Source organism: Periplaneta americana, chromosome 2 (assembly GCF_040183065.1).
Source record: "Periplaneta americana isolate PAMFEO1 chromosome 2, P.americana_PAMFEO1_priV1, whole genome shotgun sequence".
Taxonomy (NCBI): Eukaryota; Metazoa; Arthropoda; class Insecta; order Blattodea; family Blattidae; genus Periplaneta; species Periplaneta americana.
This window is the reverse complement of record NC_091118.1, coordinates 217,723,857-217,744,076: the sequence shown is the minus strand read 5'-3', so window position 1 is coordinate 217,744,076 and position 20,220 is coordinate 217,723,857. Positions and strand designations below refer to the sequence as shown.

Sequence of the window (20,220 nt, the reverse complement as noted above, 5' to 3'; positions counted from 1 at the left end):
GATTTGATTGGTTATAGTTATCATTTATTCTAGAATTTTCATTAATTTTTCATAAATAATGACGTCCTGTTGTTCTCGGTTGTTTGACGTGAGTGGTGTTACATTGTAGATTTGTCTGCATTTGTCGAATGCGCATCATCATGCTTACGAAAAGCCACTTTTCAGTGCCAATAATTTATTTTATGTGCACAAGGTTGGAATTTTGAAGTAAGAGGGAAAGGAAGGAAACCGTGTTATGAAATTTATCTATTAAATTTTGTGTCGATTTTGGTTTAGTTCTTTCGCTGGTGAAGAAGGATTGTGTTGAATGTTGAGAAGAAAACTGTTTTTCTGTGGTTTAAAGGAATTATTTACTGAATTTTCTGTAGAAGTTAAGATGTAATAAGTGTTCGAAGAGAATTTCATTTAGTGTAAACACGTAGTATATTTATGCAAAGTTGACTGTACGACAAAGTGTTGGTTTAGTTCTTTGTTGCCTGCATGGTTTAAGTTTAGATTGCCTTAAAGCCGGTGTCATTTATACTGGAAGTGAAGAGGTTGTCGTTGAAGACGTCGATGAGAATTGAATTTTATTTGATAAGATGATAAATTATTATGTTTTGTTTTGTGTTTTAGTGATTTGTGGGGGTAAAGTGCGGACGAAAACTGCCAGAAAAGTACTACCAACTATGAAGTTCGAATCCCACCAAAAACCATAAAAATCAAAGATGAAAAATTAAACAGATTTTCATTTTTTGAAGGGCTTGTTCTTCTTTAAAAATATGAATATATATTTGATTTTCCATCTTTGATTTTGTGATGTCTGGTGACATTTGAACTTCATAGTTGGCAGAACGTTTTGGTAGTTTTCGTCAGCCATGTTGGATTTTGCCCGTCTTCTAGGAAATTACCGGAATAATAAACAAAAAGTTTTAAAACATTAATTTTATAAAAAAAATCAAAACCAGTACTTAGCGTATAGATAATTACCAACTGCTCTTTTTAGTATTTTAAGATAATCCTTGTCAGTTAGGTATCCCAAGCTGCTTGAGCTCAGCTCACACTGCATCCTGCGTTCTTGCTCTGGGCCTTCCTCTGTACGTGGTTTCTGCCTCCACACTTCTTGGCTGCTCTGTCTTCAGTCATTCGTTCCAAATGTCCCAACTAGCGGTGTCTTTGTGATTTTATATCAGCGACAATCGTAGGTTCATCATATAAAGCATATAATTACTTCAGTGTTTGTTCGGGATCTTTATACACCATTTCCCCTGTATGTATTCACATATTTTCCGTAGAATTTCCATTCCCATGTGTCAAGTAACAACTCATCCTTTTTTTTTTTTTTTTTTGTAAGTTAATCTAGGTTTCACTACTGGTCATATTATTGTGCGATATATTAGCTTCTTCGAATTTCTTGGCGCATTCTAATATATATTTACATTTTGATTAAATTTTCAATGTTTTTTTTTTATGATTGACTTATCAATCTCCTTACACTCTTAACAGAAAAGTATTGGATCTATTGTGGGTAGATGGCAGCTTGGCCTCGGATTTTGCACTTGAACCATTGTATTTTTCAAACTCTTGAATATATATATATATATATATTTTTTTTTTTGAGAAAATTTTAGAACACGGATTCCACCTACCAAATTATGTCTTAAAATACTAAAAAGAGCAGATTTGTTTGCGTTTGTCGAATGCGCATCATTATATTTACGAAAAGGCACTTTTCAGTGCCAATAATTTATTTTGTGTGCGCAAGGTTGGAATTTTGAAGTAAGACGGAAAGGGTGCAATCCATGTTCTGGAGTTTATCCATTTTTTTTTTTCGCATCTTCCTCAAACTGCCTTGTGGTGTCCTGAGTTATCCAGAATTAAGATAGAGATAAGCAAGAACCAAAGCAGAACATAGCAAAACACCAGAAGATACTCAAGATTGGAGGAAGAAGACTGCCATTCTTAAAAAAGCAATCATAACAGCAAAAAAGAACAGTTTTAATAAATTTATTGAGTCTCCCAGACCAGGCTTGCACAGCAAGGCTGAGTTATGTTCTGAGCTGTATCGAAACATTACCTCTGCAGTCTATGACCAAATGGCATCCGTGACGATATGGAATAGTGTCTCAGACTTCGTATTGATCAACAGTTTGTTGCATCACCTTCTAGCCCAATGCACCGTTTCGGTACTTCTTTCCATCTGCTAACCATACATCATTCCTTCCTTCACTTGGGGTTCTTCTGCAACAATTTGTGGAGGTTAATTCATATTGGCTGTGTTGCAACATTTCATGTGTGCCACCACTTAAAAACTTTCGGAAACCACGCATTTGCAGTGTGCAGTGTCCTACTTAAAGACTGAAAAATTCTCGAACCTCACTTGAGAAGGAATTTCCACATTTGGTTTATCTTCGAGACTAGTTTGCCACGTGCTTGTAGTCTATTGGCGGTCCTAAATTTCAGTAGTAGTCATGCTGTAGTTCATGTACACCTCTTTCAGTACGAAAGTAGAAATGAATAACTTTACGGTGTGATTGCCTCCGAAGTAATGCCATGTATTGTGACAGCTCTTCTGTTTTGAAGTTTAGAATCAACATATTGCGTTTGTAATTTGCATTATTATATTATTATTACAACTCTTTTACAGTAAATATGGAAGAACTGTGGGATGATGGTGATTCTCCAATTATGGTAAGTTTCAAGAATAACAAAGAATCATTTCCATTAATCTTAGCATGCAGGCTTTCACAGCTGGTGTCTAGTTGAAACAGAGCTTCCGGGCTAAGATGCCGTGGTCTACTGGTGCTGACGTTACCAGACGTTTCGTCTACTTCTATGGCAGACATCAGTTGCTACAGGTATCCCGAGCAGAAGACTTCGACCGAGGATACCTAACCACTGAAGATGTCTGCCATAGAAGTAGACGAAACGTCTGGTAACGTCAGCACCAGTAGACCACGGCATCTTAGCCCGGAAGCTCTGTTTCAACAATCATTTCCATTGGTTATTAATGGAGAAAAATTCGCTCCGGCACTGGGGATCGAACCCGGGACCCCCAGTTTTTCTACACAGTGGGTGCTCTATAACCACTGAGCTATGCCGAGGCTCAATCTCCAGGACTGGATGGAACTTCGTCCTTTGGTATTTTCCCTAGTGGCCTTACTCCATGTTCGACACACACACATTAAGTCAACAGTCACCACACATTGCAGTGGCTTGGTGGCTGGGACTCAGCATATGCACTGTTGGGCGAATGATCTACTTGAAGGAGCAGTCCGCGATAAAATTATAAATTCTGATTATATTATAGGATGTTTATCTAAGTAATTCTTAGATTAACGGCGCTTGTCTCATCTCTCTACGCCTTTTAGTTTGTGAAATATTAAAGGTCTTACTGCAAGCTCTGACGTCATAACCACCGATCGCTTTATAAAACTGCATTGTAGTTCCGTTTAACATACAGTGGTGCAAGACGAGTAAATACAGATTCATATGTTACAGTCAGTTATTATTAACTCACTTAGGACCTATCACATGCATATATTGTAACAATAATAATAATAATGATAATAATAATAATAATAACTTACCCAAACTCTATCCCACTTTAAATCCCGTGTGCAATCCATTCTGTTCCATTCTGTGATTAGAACGACTTGGGTCTGGTAAGGGTTCAAACTGAAACGGTTTAATATTTCAATCCATTATAATCTAAGTCAACGCCTTCACTGAGTGAGTGAATGTATGCAAGACGTGAAATATTCGTAATGAAGGGACTACAGGTACGTGTTTATCTCACGTTAGCAATAAATTAGTACATGGTTTATATTATTTTATTGCACCATAGTTGTTGAGTCATACGGTTTAGGCACTTCCAACACATTTCTCTGTATATCTTCTCTCCACGTGTTTTCCTTCCTGCTGTATGTTTTCTTTTCCATCCATCGTTTAGTGACTTTCGAGTATTGGAGTCTGGAGCCAGTTACATCTCTTTCACGTTGTAATTATGGTCATTATCGCAATCATAGTTTTGTTTACCATTCCACCATATGGAAAGTGTTTTCTCTTACGAGTGTAAACCAATCTGCCGTTATGATATGATTCAAGTTTGCTGGTGTGATAAAACTGATTAGTCTGCTTTAGGTCTTTTAAAAGGGCAGGTTTACATACAACATTTTTCAGAGCATTATAATCGCTGGATCCAGGTTCGATCCATTCCTAACAGCGGAATGACAAATATTACAGAAGAGAAACTAAATTTGTAACGCTGACCAGAATACAAAAAACACCTTTTGGCTTTCTATATTACTTTCTGTTTCATGTGCAGCATCCTCGGAACCTGATGAATTACAATTTGAAGTTTCTTCTTCTATTTGAAAAGATCTAAGTCAGTTTCTGGCTCACCCACATCTGATTCACCACACACATTTCTTGGCGTCTCGCACTCTATCTCACACTGCACAGCTTTGTTTATATTATGTTCCTGCGAATTTTCAGCCTCATCGAGAACTACACACACGTCCATATTTTCAGCTATAGGTGCATCACTGCAAATTGCTATTACTTCTTCGACGACCTTCTTTCATTTATAAGCAGAGGAGCGCGTAGCATCAGATTCTCCTTTCAAAACTGAGGAAGGGACAGCATTTTCTTCATATTCATAGGAGTTCTGTTCTCTTTCATTGAACGTCTTTTTAGTAGAGACGATTCCTCCTCACAATCAATTTCATGGAAATGATTAGAACACACAATAGCAGTTTTTGATGGTGTAAAACATTTCTGTTGATTTTCTTCACCCATGTTTTTAAATATTTGCGGTGACTTTTCTCTGCTCGGAAATACATGAAATGATACCTCTTCTCCATGTTGTGGTTTTGTTCTTCCCTCTGAACACGAAAAATCACGACACCACGGCATTTTAAACTGTATTACGATATAATTTCTTCTGTGTAGTCTACTGTAGTTCAAAATCGTTCATATAAAGAAAAATAGCCCTACATAAAACCACAAAGTAGGTATGTGCTGTTTTATGATTAAATGAAAAGCAAAATATGACTTCACTCAATCACAACTGAGTCTGAAATTCTGTTCACGTGTACTACGGCGCGAGAAGATTATTTAATATAAAGCACCGCACTTGGAGATGTTCTAGGTCTACTACGCAATCACATCAGTTCAGTGGCTATGACGTCATAAGTATTTGTGCGGCGTCAGTAACTCAAGAACCATGCCTCGCATTGACATGCGGCAAATTGCATTCTACTTAGATTGAAAAACGTGTTTGATTAAAGCCAACTTAATTTTATCGCGGACTGCTCCTTTAAGATTAAGTTTTTGCTCCTACAGAATTATCTGTGACGGGTTATTAATGGAGAAAAATTAGATAATTCTGTAGGATCAAAAAATTAATCTTTACATAAAGAATCATTTGCAACACCCTGAGTGTCTGAGTAATCAAGGTGGAATTATGAAGTGATTCAATACTTATGCTGGTAATATTGAGAAACTGTTATCTTGCAAATAAGAAGTTGAATGACTCTGCACATACTTGATGGTCATGTGCACCGTGTTAGATGTTTACAATATTCAAAATGTACTTATGTGTCTAGAGCTGGCGAATTTGATCCCATTCTTGCTGCGCGCATTGCCAAAAACAGAAATAAAGGAAAGAGTTTGTCACGTATGAGAAATTTGTTAAAACAATGCACGAGAAAGTAGTCAAATGCATTGTTGATGAACATAGTGAAGTGAAGTACTATTCCTAATGTGAAGGAAGCTGAACTGCATTTCATTCCTAAGGAGTTTCCACTTGCACGAGCTTGAAATTGTAAAAGGTGTCGTGTGATGATGCTAGTAACATGTTTGTCGAGTACACAGGATTCAGGCAAGATTCTTAACATAAACCCATTGGCAGAATTCACTCCATGCACAGGACATTTCTTGTCTCAAATTGAATTGTTGATTCTCTTCCACATATTTTGATATCCTTGTATTTTTCTTATCTTCCACACATTGATGGGATATTCTGAGAAAAAATCTGGAAACTACTGCAAAAAATAATCAGACATTCTTCGCCTACTTGTTGGTTAGCTTGTGGTGATCCCTGTCGGAAACTTTATGAGAGATGGAAAGAGATATGAGGTGGTATCCAAAATGTTCGGGACTGGTACTGCCATCTGGGCTCCGAAGTAGTCCCCTTCTGCACTACACACTGGTTCCAAATGCAGTCGACCTGGTTGGCGAGTTGGTATAGCGCTGGCCTTTGTGCCCAAGGTTGCGGGTTCGATCCCGGGCCAGGTCGATGGCATTTAAGTGTGCTTAAATGCGACAGGCTCATGTCAGTAGATTTACTGGCATGTAAAAGAACTACGGGACAAAATTCCAGCACATCCGGTGACGCTGATATAACCTCTGCAGTTACAAGCGTCATTAAATAAAACATAACATTTTTCCAAATGCATCCTGGAAGTCGTGTTCTTTGAAGGTGTTCAGCACTGGCTGCATTTGTTTTTGGATCATCTCAATCATGTCGGACTGACTGCCTTTCAACTTGATTTTCAATCGAGGGAATAGAGCGAAGTCGCAGAGTGCCAAATCAGGTGAGTAAGGTGAAATGGAGGACAAAGTCATCTTGTTTTTGGTCAGAAAGTTCCTGGTGAACGAGGAAGTGCGACAGGGTACATTGTCGAGATGCAACAGCGCCAGTTTCCTTGTCGTCAAAGTTTGGAATGATGTCTTCACGCATTTTCACTGAGCCATCGCAAAATATCACAGTAATATGTGGAATTGACTGTTTGGTTTGGTGGGACGAATTCTTTGTGCACCATCCTCTTGGTATCAAAGAAAACAAGGAGCATGCTCTTGACTTTGCTCTTTCTGAGTGTTCGTCGTCTTCAGTGTATGTCCTGCAGGCCTGATCCGAGCGTACCACTCAAAATACGTGTATGGCTCATGTTTTTGTTCCCTAAACGCTTGTTTAATCATTGTCTGGGTCTCCTTAGCACTTTTTCCGCACAAAATTTGATGCACATTCACTCTTTCTTTCTCAGATCCATCGTGAAATCGCAACACACCACAGAGTATCAAAAAATAAAAATTATAAAATCTCAATGCATCCACCCAGCTGTATGAAGTTCTGCACACTGACTCATAAGATACTCTAGTGCTACCATCTATCATTGCAAAACACTGCTGCAGATGGCAGCACCAGTCCCGAATATTTTGGATACTACCACGTAATTTCCACTTTGTCTGAAATTGAAAATGACATCACACGGAATGAGGTCATGTGATGTGAAGCAAGTGAGATTCTGCAGCAATTTTTTTCAGCTGAGATTGGAATCATGACATGTCTGTGGGGTGATATTGTCACTGGAAGGAATGCCACGAGCAAGAAATTACGAAGTGAGAACGTTGATGTCTAGGAATTGTTTGTGAACTGTGTGGTCTGTTGAATATTTCAAAGAACTAGACTTACTGTATGATTAATATGAAGGACAGAGGAAGAAACTTAGTGGAGGAGGAAGGATGAAATAATGAAAACAAAGACAAGTGCATTCTTTCATTGAATTTCAAAACTGATACTTAAATAATTTTGCAGAGTTTGTCATCCAAATTGAATCATAGAAAAGTATCCTAAGGAAACCTCTCAAAAGAATTGCAGTTTCTCACAACAGTGCATGTGATATATGAAGGAACCTTCAAGAACTCTTTTCGGTCTATATTGAGTCTGGTTTGTTAGCAGATGTCTGTACTTGAAATCAAGCGGTCTGGAGTAGAGATTACTTTGTTCACACAGTTTTCACAAGAAATTGAACAGGAAGCCCTGTGGCGTGGACACTGCTGCCACAGTGTTGGCACACTGTTGAAGAATCACCAGTGACAGAAGAAGGCGTAGCAGCTTTGCAGATTGAGAGCACTGTACTATGAGGAGCAAGGCGTAAAGGTTCTAGGACACTTTGGCTGAGTCATTATGTCAATATTCGCAATGTAGATTTTGCATGCAAATGGGTATGTTCATCAAGTAAATGTGAGGGCAGTAATGTCGGTGTGGGTCTGTTCTGACAGCCAAAGTCTTGTCACTGTTTTATGCATCAAAACTTTCCACCTGTAGGCTCAAAACACTCCTGGTGATAATTATTAGAGCTGGAATTCTGTGTAATTACATATTTTGTTCCTTGTCATGTGGATGCTGGGAAAACATAAATGTCTACGAAACACTATTAGGGTTATTATATAACTGAGTTTCGTTTTACATAGAGCATATTCCGAATCTCACCGGTGAGCAATCCGATGGCACCACGGTGTTCCGAATTCCACCGATGACGTCATTGATGCTCCACCGGTGCCATCAACTTGCAGAGGTGGTGGCAGTCTCCATCAGCCGCCATCAGTGAATCTGATTGGTTCTTGTATAGGGCAGGAATTAGCAGACGAATAACATCGTGCACTGTTGTGTCATGGCGGTGTGTTCTGCTGTATTGTTTGTAATGAGCACAATGTAAAAACAATATGTTAATGGCTTATGAGCGAACATGTCAACGGACCAGTTATTACTACCGGTTCAAGAAATAAATTGTTTATGCTATCTTTTCTTTGAACGAGATGGCAGTACGAAAATTTCGCAAAATTTTGCTAGCGTAGCACAGACAACAACTTGTACAGTCGCCATGACAGCCATTGATCCTTCCAGCAATTTTGTTCCATATTTCGCTGCAACGTGACGTCATTGATGCCACCGGACCGGTGAGATTCGGAATACGCTGATATTGACTGCCCAGTTCAAAAGGAAAAAACTCAGAATTTAAAAGTTTAGAGAAACCTGCATTTTTAAGTTCCATGTTAATGTGAGAAATCCAAGGATAATTGAAATTACTCCGAATTCTGTTAATGATGTTTCATATATACTGTAAGTTCCAATTGGAGTGTGTTATTGGATTTTTCACAGCAACATGAAACTTTAGAGTGTAGTTCTCTCAAAACTTTAAATTTTGAATTGTTTCCTTTTGAACTGACCTGTCCGTATTTGGAGGTATTTTACATATTGTTAGTGATACTACATAAAATTACATAGTTTAGCATTCTCGTATTCACATGTATGTAAATTGTGTGTGTTGAAATTCGAAACTCAAGTTCTGGCCATTGTCACTTGCTGCAATACGGGGATTAAGATGAGTGGCAGCCATTTAAAAGGACAGCACTGTATGCAAAGAAACAGCTGCAGAAATATTCTCCTTTCATACTTCAGTACTAGTAATAAATAGCAATATCTGTGTACCACCTTTATTCCTTTAAACAGTGAACAGTGAGACTATTCATTTGAATTTTGGTGTTTCCAGAAATATTTTACTGAATAAATGAGATATGCCGTTCTCTTATGTTTCTCTGGAAATTCCATCTCTACCCTTACACACCATACCTAATCTTTATTATTTTGAAATATCTCAAAGTAATTTTAGTTTCAATAAAACAGCTGAAGGGAACAGTAGCCTAAGTGAACGGTCGACATCAGTTTACTGTAGTGTGAGTACGCATCCTTGCTGGCTTCAAAGTTAAAGTCGTGGGTTGCAGTTGACGAGTCCTTTAAGCTGATGACAAAACATGGCACAAACATATTGGATGTTCTGTGAAAACCCAGCTCGAACAGCATATACAAAGTGTACTGCATAGAAAAAGCAAACAAGTAAGTTTACCAAAGAAGCAAATACTTCAAAACACAGATGCAGTAATTCTTTTTATAAGGTTTTGTGCAGTGCGATGATTGCTGCTAATATTCCATGATACAGGCTTGAATTGCCAGAATTCAGATCTTCCTCGAAAAATATTCAACACTACACAAGAATAATCTTCAAGTCTGCTACGATGAGGCAATGGGCAGTTGAGGGAGTACATAGGAAATGCTTTCGTATGGGTTGCTGTTGATGAAACTACGGATGATAAGGGTTCGTTTTATTGCAAATCTTGTGGTAGAAAAGCTGGAATCTGACATCCCTTTAAGCCTCGTTGATCTACTGCAAAGAGCTGGACCATACAAATCGCTCAACTACTACGAGATTCGTGAATGGTGGACTGGAAGTTTTATGGCCTACTGGAATTCAAGAGATAAAGGTATTAATGCTGTGTTCTGATGCTGCATTTGCTCTGAAGGTACTTTGTTCCAAAATGATCCGTTTTACCTGCTTGGCTCATGGACCAAATGTATTACAGCTAAGTTTACACAAGTTAATAATTTCTAAAAGCCACATGATGACTGCTCTCTTACAAACAGCAACTGCCAGATATGCCATTTCCCCCAGCACCAGTGTTAACGAGGTGGGGAGTATGGATAGAAATTTTATAGTGAACGTCTGGATGCTATAAAGACTTTGTTGATTCTTTTGATCCTGTAAGTGCTGCATCTGTTCGTGAATGTCAGAGTGCCAAGTGGTCTGCCCACTGCCTACATCAGGGGCAACTTCAGCCGGCTTCTAGAAAACACCAAACTTCTGCAAACTTGAGGACTTGCCCTGCAAGATTCTATTGCTTACTTACTTACAAATGGCTTTTAAGGAACCCACAGGTTCATTGCTGCCCTCACATAACCCCGCCATCTGTCCATATCCTGTGCAAGATTAATCCAGTCTCTATCATCATATCCCACCTCCCTCAAATCCATTTTAATATTATCCTTCCATCTATGTCTCGGCCTCCCCAAAGATCTTTTTCCCTCCGGTCTCCCAACTAACACTCTATATGCATTTCTGGATTTGCCCATACGTGCTACATGTCCTGCCCATGTCAGACGTCTGGATTTAATGTTCCTAATTATGTCAGGTGAAGAATACAGTGCGTGCAGTTCTGCATTATATAACTAGATTCTATTGCTGTCATAGAAAATTATATTGAAAACCTACATGTTGTGCATGGAGAAACTGGTGCAAGTGTATCGAGTAAATTGCAAACGGAGTTGGAAAGAAACCCAACTGTGTGCCACATTCTGAGAGGAAACCCCGTTGAGCTACCTGAGGAGATTTCTCCAGGAAAAATTCCTTTCCTAAAATTTGTTTCACCTATATCATGCGATGTAGGAAGATCATTCTTTGCATATAAGAACATTCTGAGCGACAGGCATCAATCAGTGATCCCAGAAAACTTAAAAATATGTAATTGTCCACTTTGCTGCAAAATTTAATGCATGAATGTCTCTTAAGTGTTGAAACCAACAAAATAATAAATTGGTGTTACATATGTGATGTTACATATTTATGCACCTGCATGTTTTGCTAAATTATACTACTGTAATGATAATGAAATGCCCTGCTAATGTTAATTACTTAGTGACTTGATATTTTGCAGGTCCATTCGGTGATTGATCCAGGCAGAAGTATTGGCTGTGGGCGTGGTTTCGTCCCATGTGTCAACAATGGCAAGCCAGGAGGTCTCTCTGGTGTGGTTGGTGCAGGTGATGATGACTGGAAAGACAATGACATCCCCGACTTCTCTGGTAGCAAAATGAAGAATGACTTTGATAATGGGGGTAGTTTTGATGGAGGAGATGCAGACTTTCTTGGAGGACGAGGTGGTGGAAGAGGTAGAGGAGGGCGTGGAGGACGCGGTGGGGGCCGTGGAGGACGCGGTGGTGGCCGTGGAGGACGCGGTGGGGGCCGTGGAGGACGGGATGATGAAGATGACAACGACTCCAGCAATCACAGAGGTGGTGATAAAGGTGAGGCCAGTGATGTTCTTTCTGCGTGTTTCCAGGTTGGCGGCGGGAGTGATCTTACAGCATCTCGTGCAATTCATATTTCGCTGGTCCAAGAATGTTACCTGTGCATACTGGAAATGGCTGTCCATTAAGTGAGGAACTAATGATTTCGTTGTCAAGTGCTAGCATTAGAAATCAAATGAGCCAGCAATATATGTCAATCTATATGTGTGGTTACAGAGAAGGTGTGCAAAGAAAAGTTTCTTTTTTTTTTTTTGTAGAAAATGGTGATGGTCCAACCAAACCACGTGAAGTTTACATCCCACCAGATCCAACCGATGATGAGGAGACTATGTTTGCAGGCGGCATTAGCTCTGGGATTAATTTTGATAAATATGACAACATTCAAGTTAGAGTGAGTAAGAGAATGAATGCTATTGTGTTATGATTGATAGGCTTAAGTAATAAACTCACTCACTGTTCTTCAGGCTATCTATTCCTGTCCGGTCCATTTACAAGAGTGAAACAGGCAACCCAGAGAAACTATACTTACGCCTGTTAGTTGGTTGTAATGCCATTCATATTCTCAGAAGGCAAAGAACAGTTGTGAAGGTGTTACATCTAATTGAGGCTTAATATTTATTATTTGGTGTAAGTGATGTCTTAGGCGTCACTGTAGTACTTAGTAGAAGGGATCCAGTCCGTGGGGTCTCAGTTGTTGCATAGTTCAGAATGTGTGGGAAGTTCGATAAAGAACCCTGTCTGATACAAGTGAATTGTATTTCCCTTGTCGTTTAACTTAGGGTGTTTGTTTACTTTCCAAATGATCTGAAAATGTTCTAATTGGATTTAACATATTTTTCAAAGCAGACTATCAGGAGGAACACTTCTGTTAATTTATTTTACCTATAACTTTTCTTGTTATGAACACATTACATTTACAACTGATTTTGAGAAAGATTGTTCTGTTTGTTTATAACATTTTGTAAGTACGTGTGGACACACAACGTAATTGCATGTTGTACTGACTGATCTAAAAGAATGAATAGGATTTCATTTTTAAACATGATATGGAAAGTTGTGAATTCTTGCAGGCACAAAGGCCAGAAATTCATTTTCCTCTTGTGTAATGTGTTGTTTTGTGTGCAGGTAACTGGAGACAACGTTCCTAGTCCTGTGGACACATTTCAATCTGCAGGTCTCCGTTCATTCGTCCTAGATAATGTGAAGAAATCTGGATACATGAAACCTACTCCAGTTCAGAAACATGCTCTTCCCATCATCATGAATGGCCGTGATCTGATGGCCTGTGCACAAACTGGCTCGGGCAAAACTGTAAGTGAAATACAGCTCTGCAGACAGTGCAGTGGATGACGAGTCCTTTTAATTTACTTTTCATAAATATATGAAGTAAAATTTGAAAATAAAATTTATGTAGTTCCATTTGTATAATTTGCGATCCTGTGTATTGATTCATATTAGGCTAAGATAGTGGAGTGAGGAGAAACTCGTTGGATATTTGTAGTTAACATTCACATCAATGCCGGGTTCTTATTACGTCTTCAGAGGCAGTTGTAGTATCACAGACCTGAGAGACATCTGTCTGCAAAGCGGGAACAAATGGAAAGTGGCCTTCATGACATGGTTCTGTCACAACACCCTTGGCTTTATTTCTGTGTTGGAATTTTAATCACACTTAACATGCATCATCTCATTCACAAACCTCCGGTCTAAAGGTCGGCCATGCTGGCTGTATAGTGGTCATAATTTAACAATTTCGATCTGAGGAAAAGTAACCGTATTTGTGTCAGATGTAAGAGTAATTTATTTTTCATTACACAGGTACAGTGTGTGCACATTAAAATGGGAACAGAAATATTTAAGTAACAATTATTAATAGCATCCTTACATTAACAGTGGTTATACAATAAACAATTACATAAAATAATAAAATGTGTACGAGGATAAAAGTTCTTTTCTTAACTAAGTGAAATAAAAAATTAAATATGTATGTATTTATGCACTCTGCAAATAGTGGCAGTGGTAACTAATTACAATTAATAATAATAATAATAGAAAAGTAACAATAGTATAATAAAAGGAGCATCCTATATTAAATAAAGTACAATCACTTAAAATGCATAATTAATTATTAAAGTACATCTCTCAATATGGATTCAGATCTAATTCTAATACAACAAGTTTTATTAGTTCTATTTTAGAAGGTCTTGAGGACCATAAATTCAGTTCTGCTACTTTTTGTGATTTAAGTAAGGCTTTTGACTGTGTTTCACATGATGTTATATTAGAAAAATTAGAATATTATGGTATTAGAAGTAATGAATTAAAATTATTTGTGTCTTATTTTAGTAACCATCAGCAGTGTCTCTTCATTGTTGGCAATAAATCTAAGCTCATGAATGTAAAATATGATGTGCCTCAAGGATCAGTGTTGGGTCCTATCCTATTTTTAATAATGGTTAATGATTTGATGTGCAATGTCTCTGCTTATTCTGTGGTATTCGCTGATGACGTCACTTTCTTGACAAGTCACAGTGATATTAATGAATTGAAAACTCTTAGTAATTCCGTTTTTAATAAAGCCAAGAAATGGTTTAGTTCTAATAAATTTCTTTTAAATGAAAGTAAAACTGCATCTTTGTTGTTTAGTAGTACAGTCATGGAAAATAATAATTTTAAACTTCTTGGTATTACTGTGGACAGCACACTTACTTGGGCAGACCATGTTGAGTCTGTTTGTAAAAAATTGTCCAGAGTAATATTTCTTCTGCGAAATTTGAAAATGTATGTTCCGAAGAATTACATTAGAGTTGTCTATTTTTCTTATTTTCATAGTATACTTTCTTATGGGGTAATAGTTCTCATACTAATAAGGTACAGTACTTATGTTAAAAAAAACTATTACAATTATAACTAATTCATCAATGAAAGCACACTGCAGACCGTTATTTGTAAATGAAAAAATTATGACTAACACCACTGTATATTTATCAAGCCCTAAATTTCGTCAAAGAAAATTCACATAGGAATGATGTTCATATATACAACACCAGAAACCGTGACCTTTTTGACATACCTAAGTGTAGGCTAACTAAAACAATGAATAATTATTTTATTATGTCGTTAAAAATAGCAAATAAATTTCCGAGATATCTTTTTAATCTTGAAAGGAAGTCTTTTAACAGACTTGTCTCTGGTTAGTTAATCAACAAACCATTTTATGAAATTAATGAGTTTTTTAATGTCAACATTGTTGAGAGTTTTTGATTTAATTTTGTTTTGTTGTTTACTTTTTATTACTGATTTTGTCAATTGCACAATGTTGTGTGCTCTGACTGTACAATACTGAATATATTGAATTTGTAACTTAACTCCAAGTTCGAAACTTAAACCCATGAGTATGTATGATATGAGTTCATACATGCACAAATACCGTTCATCACTACACTCATTTCGCTCTCAACTCTGCACTGGAACTATGACACATTTCACTGACACTATCCTGATTTCACAAACACTTCAAAAACATTTCACTGTTCAAAACTTCTCACTACCATTATAAACTATAAAACTTCACTGATACAACACTTCAAGAACAAAACAATTACACCCTTATTCTTTCGTAGAATCGTACTTACTATACTGAACTCAGAATTGCTAACCTAGACCCTATTACAAGGTATTTTAGCACGTTCACTATAACTCACACTCTTTCACTGTAAATCTAACTCATTTCTGTGCCACTGTAACTCAAGAATTTGCTTTGAAGCTCACTACAACACACTGCAGATCCAATATAAACCACTGGAGATTCACCATTTTCTCTGCTTACTCACTGTACTTGTAAAACAACAAAATAGCGTGCATGATATACTACCGTCTATCAGTAAAGTCCTTAAGCCTATTTTTAAATACATTTTTTGTTATTGGTAAAGCCTTTAGTAAGTCTGCAGGTAGAGCATTCCATTCCTGATAGTACGATTGAGAAAAGAAAACTTTCTAGTGTCCGTCCTCTGTCTTCTTCCCCTCAATTTATGTGAGTGGTCGTTCCTTGAAGAGTAATTTGGCGGCTACAACCTATTTTTTTATTTCTCTCCAGGCAGGGTCACCTCTGTATGTCTTGATCATTGCATATAATCATATTCGTGCTCTTCTGTCCGTGAGTGAATCTGAAATAGCAACATGAATGCTTTCATGTTTACGGTAGGCCTTTCAACGTTTCACTTCTGGCTACACACATCTAAGAACTGTGTGGCAAATCAGTTAACTCTCTCACTTAGAAATAGCATAAGTTGCTGCATGAGACCGAAAAGTGAAATTGATTGAGTTGCACTGCAGGCTGCCTTTCTGCTGCCCATGATCAACGTGCTGCTGAGCGACCCCAGAGACCTCATCGTGACAGGCGAGCATTCCGAACCCCACGCCATCATCATCTCTCCTACCAGAGAGCTCACGCTCCAGATATTCAATGAGGCCAGGAAGTTCTCACATGGGTCGATTGTGAAGACTGTGGTGGCGTATGGAGGCACAGCTGTGTACCATCAGGCTCAGCAGGTCATGGTGAGTAGCTCTTACATTATTGTGCAATTCTCTTACAATCAAATCTCTCGTATGAATTTCGGAGGATATTAGAAGTAAGGAATGTTTGTGAATACTGCCTGAATAGCCCACATTTACACGTGCCAACTGATAGACTACAACATTAGAGATGCATAACAATGCTGCCTGAACATGGAGTGCATCATATTTACTCGCATAATTTCCCTCCTCCCTGTTGCTCTTTTTTTTTGTCTTTAAAAAATTAGTTGAAAAGTCAAGGAAGTGAAATTATCAATTAATGCAAAATACCGGGAGTGACCTGGTGATAAATAACATCAAGCAATCCACCACTGTGAAATAACGGTTAGCATGTCTGACCATGAAACAAGTGGGCCAGGGTTCAAATCTTGGTTAGGACATGTTACCTGGTTGGAGTTTTTTCTTCCATTCCAATAACCCGTTAATCCTTCAGTATCATGGCACCAGTTCTCACACGGATTACATTTGTGATCCTTCTCTCTTTTTTAAATTCTCGTGCAGTTACGAATATGTAATTTCACAACTTACATATCATAGTAATATTGCTTTACTGGTCGTGATGTAACTCTATTTGAAATTTAAAATTAAAATCAATGATATCAATATAATATGGGTGGCATTATGATGCAAGGAATGTAATTAAATACACTATTTTTATTATTATGTGGACTTATTTGTTATTCATTATAAACTATACTCCAGACTTATATCCTGCTCCTAAAATTTAAGTCACCGTTGAGTAGAAGTACATGTCTGTTTCATATGAGAAGTCTTTGTTCTGTATTATCACATATGTTCATATTATCAATATTGCAGGATAAAATAACCACTGCAGCGATAGCAAATACGTGTAAAAATGTCTTATGAACGGCTTATAGGAATAAACCTAATTACAAATAAGGAAATCGAAAATACAGTCTGGTCTTGTATTCTCTCCTGGCATTAGCACTCGCACGGATTAAAATAAAATTGACTCTGAAAACATATATATTACTACCAGAAAAAGTCACAATTATATCCAGACAGTGCAGACATTAGAGCTGAACTGTAACAGGAAGGTACTGAAAATTTCATGCCATCAGCATTGAAAGCAGAGGTGTGATGATGTAACAATCAACAGTTGATTACAAATATATGTCGCATGAGTACTGGAGGGTTAAGACAAGTGCTGAACCCTGGATTCATTTCGCTGGCATTATCACCTTCAGTTAACCATAGTAGTTGATAAAATGTCACAGAATAAAAAAAGTCAAGCAATTCACGAACTAATAAATTAAATAATACTGTTTGGTTTCTGAAAAGGGCGGAATTTACTCAGTTACAGTATAAATAAATGTTTCAGAATTGGCCACAGTATTGAGTAACTTAGGTTTTTTATCTGCCATAGTTCAGTCTATTTAAAGTTTTGCTTCTGATCTTGTCAGTGTGCTGAACAACCTTTATCACATTCACAACGTTGAATAAGGCCATTTTGCATTTGTAAAGGCGAAACCATTATTTTCTGGTATTTATTTGCAAAAAAACATGCATTACCCCACTCATGAACAGCTGTGGCTAGCGAGAAAGACAAGCTACATTGCAACGTCACATTCTTAGCCATAACATGGCCAACACTGAACAGGTTTGTATATAAATGCAAGTTTAACAGGAGTTTAATATAACAATTCCTTTGTTTTTTACAATTTTGAACATGTATTTATTATTATACAATTGTAATGATGGCTATGACTAGACCAAGATAATCACGTGACTCCAATTGGTGCCATAGCCTGCAACAGTGGAAGTTCACAGCTATAAGAAAACCTCGGTTGATCAAGTTTTAAACGATGTGCGCTCATGTGCTGCGTGAAAACTGTGACAAGGACGCGATATTGTTTGTGAGGAGGACAGCCAATCCTTTCGTCCTTTACTGCCTTTAACACACACAGACATCAGCGCACTAGTGGCCAGAGAAAGAAGCAGAGTTTTAAAGCAAGTAAATGAACAGGAAGGGAGGAGATCCTCCTTTGATTCTGCGCATAGGTGGGACATTGTGTAGCAGACAGAGACAGACTGGTCGTGTAGCAAGCTGCCACCTAGCTGACTATAACATATAGGAGCCACAATAAAAACAGTTTTAATGCAGAGCTGTGAAAGACACCATATAAACTTTTTTTAAACTATAAAGGTGCTATGCATAGACTTTTTGCTAGCCCACACTATGAACATGCTAAACTAGCCCTGGCTATCGACTGATTATTTGTACAGGATTCATATCATATCATATCGCTAACACTGGTTTATGAATACGAAAAACGTTAGTTCACTGATCATTCACCAGAAGCCCGCGCTAAGAATGCCTATGAATATGGCCTAAATCATTGCACTTTATATGAGCTACTATTCATGATATGAAACTTTCGAGGATGTTTGAAAGTTAGTCGGGTTTATGTAAAATGAAGAGGAAGTAGTTCTATGTTAGTATCGCAGATCTTTTGGCCCCTGAAATTCACTTCCATTCATTGTCTACTAGACAGGGTGACAGCCAAGTTGTCATTTTTGTACAAACATATTTGAAATTTAAAGTACTCCAAGCTACATTATTTTTAACACAAAAAAGTTAATCGGCCACCAGCAGCTCACGTAAACCTTAAATGCTCAAACTATGTTTTAACAATAATGGTAGTATGACTTTACAAGAACTGACATTTTCGAAAGCATGTGATACTGAAAATGTAAAATGTACATGTGACAACACAGACCATGTTGGTGGGTGCAGTGTGCAATTTATTGAACAGTGAATGGAAGTGAAAACATATTTTGGACAATTTAGGAAACTCAGTTTACAAGAACAGATTTTTGCTATACAAAAGGGAAGACTAACCCCAACACTATCTGGTCTTACAAGTATGCATGTAGGCTAATGTATAGTATGTTTCATTCAAGAAGGTGTCTTTTGTGCCGTTAACTTCTTTCCTCTTAAGAAATATGCAGCAGCCGCCACTGGTAGCCTGTCTTTCTTGTTAGCTACGAGAACAGCTTCATTAGCTGTTTCTTTATTTCAGTTGCCATAGCAACCATACTGAAACAATTGAACCAGAAGTTCCTGTGGATGTAACCCTATTCTTTTGTTAATCAAAACAAATCAAATGCTCCGTGTCCATGTTGACCGTCCAAGTTAATGTTAATAAATACGTAAGTAATCGTCTTAACCCTCTCGCCATATCCCAACAGTAAGAAAAAAACTCACCTCAGTATGTGTTTCCAAACAGTTCACATTCCTGCCACTACCGGCGTTACCGTACGTATCGGTATGTACTCTTCAGAATGAACGCCATACTTGCTAGGCAACTTGTCTGGTACATAGATAATATGCCTCTGCAGAAGTGTAGGAAGATTGAATTCTCTAGGCTCATCGGCTAGCCACATGATGGCATGCAGTGAGCCATGACACACTTTGAACTGAACACCCAGTAGTTACAGACTGCGTCATTAATGGAAGGAAGCAGGAGGTCTCAAGAAACTGTTGTGTATAAAATCACATTCAGACAGTGTGTGGTTACTGGAAGAAGGGCGTAAGTATACATGGGTATTATGGAAACTATAATCGCGGCATGTAGGGTGTATAACATCACACCTCAGTAGAGAAGCCATGAATGACTTGACGTTTCCAGAGGGGCTGTCATATCTTGGTTGCCACTCCTGGTCGACTGATGGACTTCGTGAATCGGGGCAGGATCACGTTTTCATCCGTGCGCTTTGTTGTGCTGGATGAAGCTGATCGCATGCTGGACATGGGCTTCATGCCAGAGGTGGAGAAGATGATGGCACATCCCACAATGGTTCCTATGGTAAGACTGCTATCAAATTGTCTACTATTTTACTTTCATTTTGTCTTACTTTCTTTTCTACAGTAGAACTTCCGTTATCCGTGGTAATGAAGGGGGTAGGCTGAACAGTTAATCGAAAAAATTGGATAA

General features: G+C 37.9%; 1 protein-coding gene across 2 annotated transcripts in view; it reads left to right on the top strand.

Moving 5' to 3' along the window:
- LOC138695137 (ATP-dependent RNA helicase vasa-like) overlaps positions 1-20,220 on the top strand; it is a 38,132-nt gene that overhangs the window by 1,720 nt on the left and 16,192 nt on the right. For both annotated transcript variants that reach the window (XM_069819564.1, XM_069819563.1), the window contains exons 2-7: positions 2,627-2,670; positions 11,314-11,683; positions 11,944-12,077; positions 12,812-12,997; positions 16,022-16,243; positions 19,915-20,091. In XM_069819564.1, coding sequence (XP_069675665.1) covers positions 2,632-2,670; positions 11,314-11,683; positions 11,944-12,077; positions 12,812-12,997; positions 16,022-16,243; positions 19,915-20,091 — 1,128 coding nt within the window. In that variant the 5' untranslated portion in view covers positions 2,627-2,631. The remainder of the gene's footprint in view (positions 1-2,626; positions 2,671-11,313; positions 11,684-11,943; positions 12,078-12,811; positions 12,998-16,021; positions 16,244-19,914; positions 20,092-20,220) is intronic.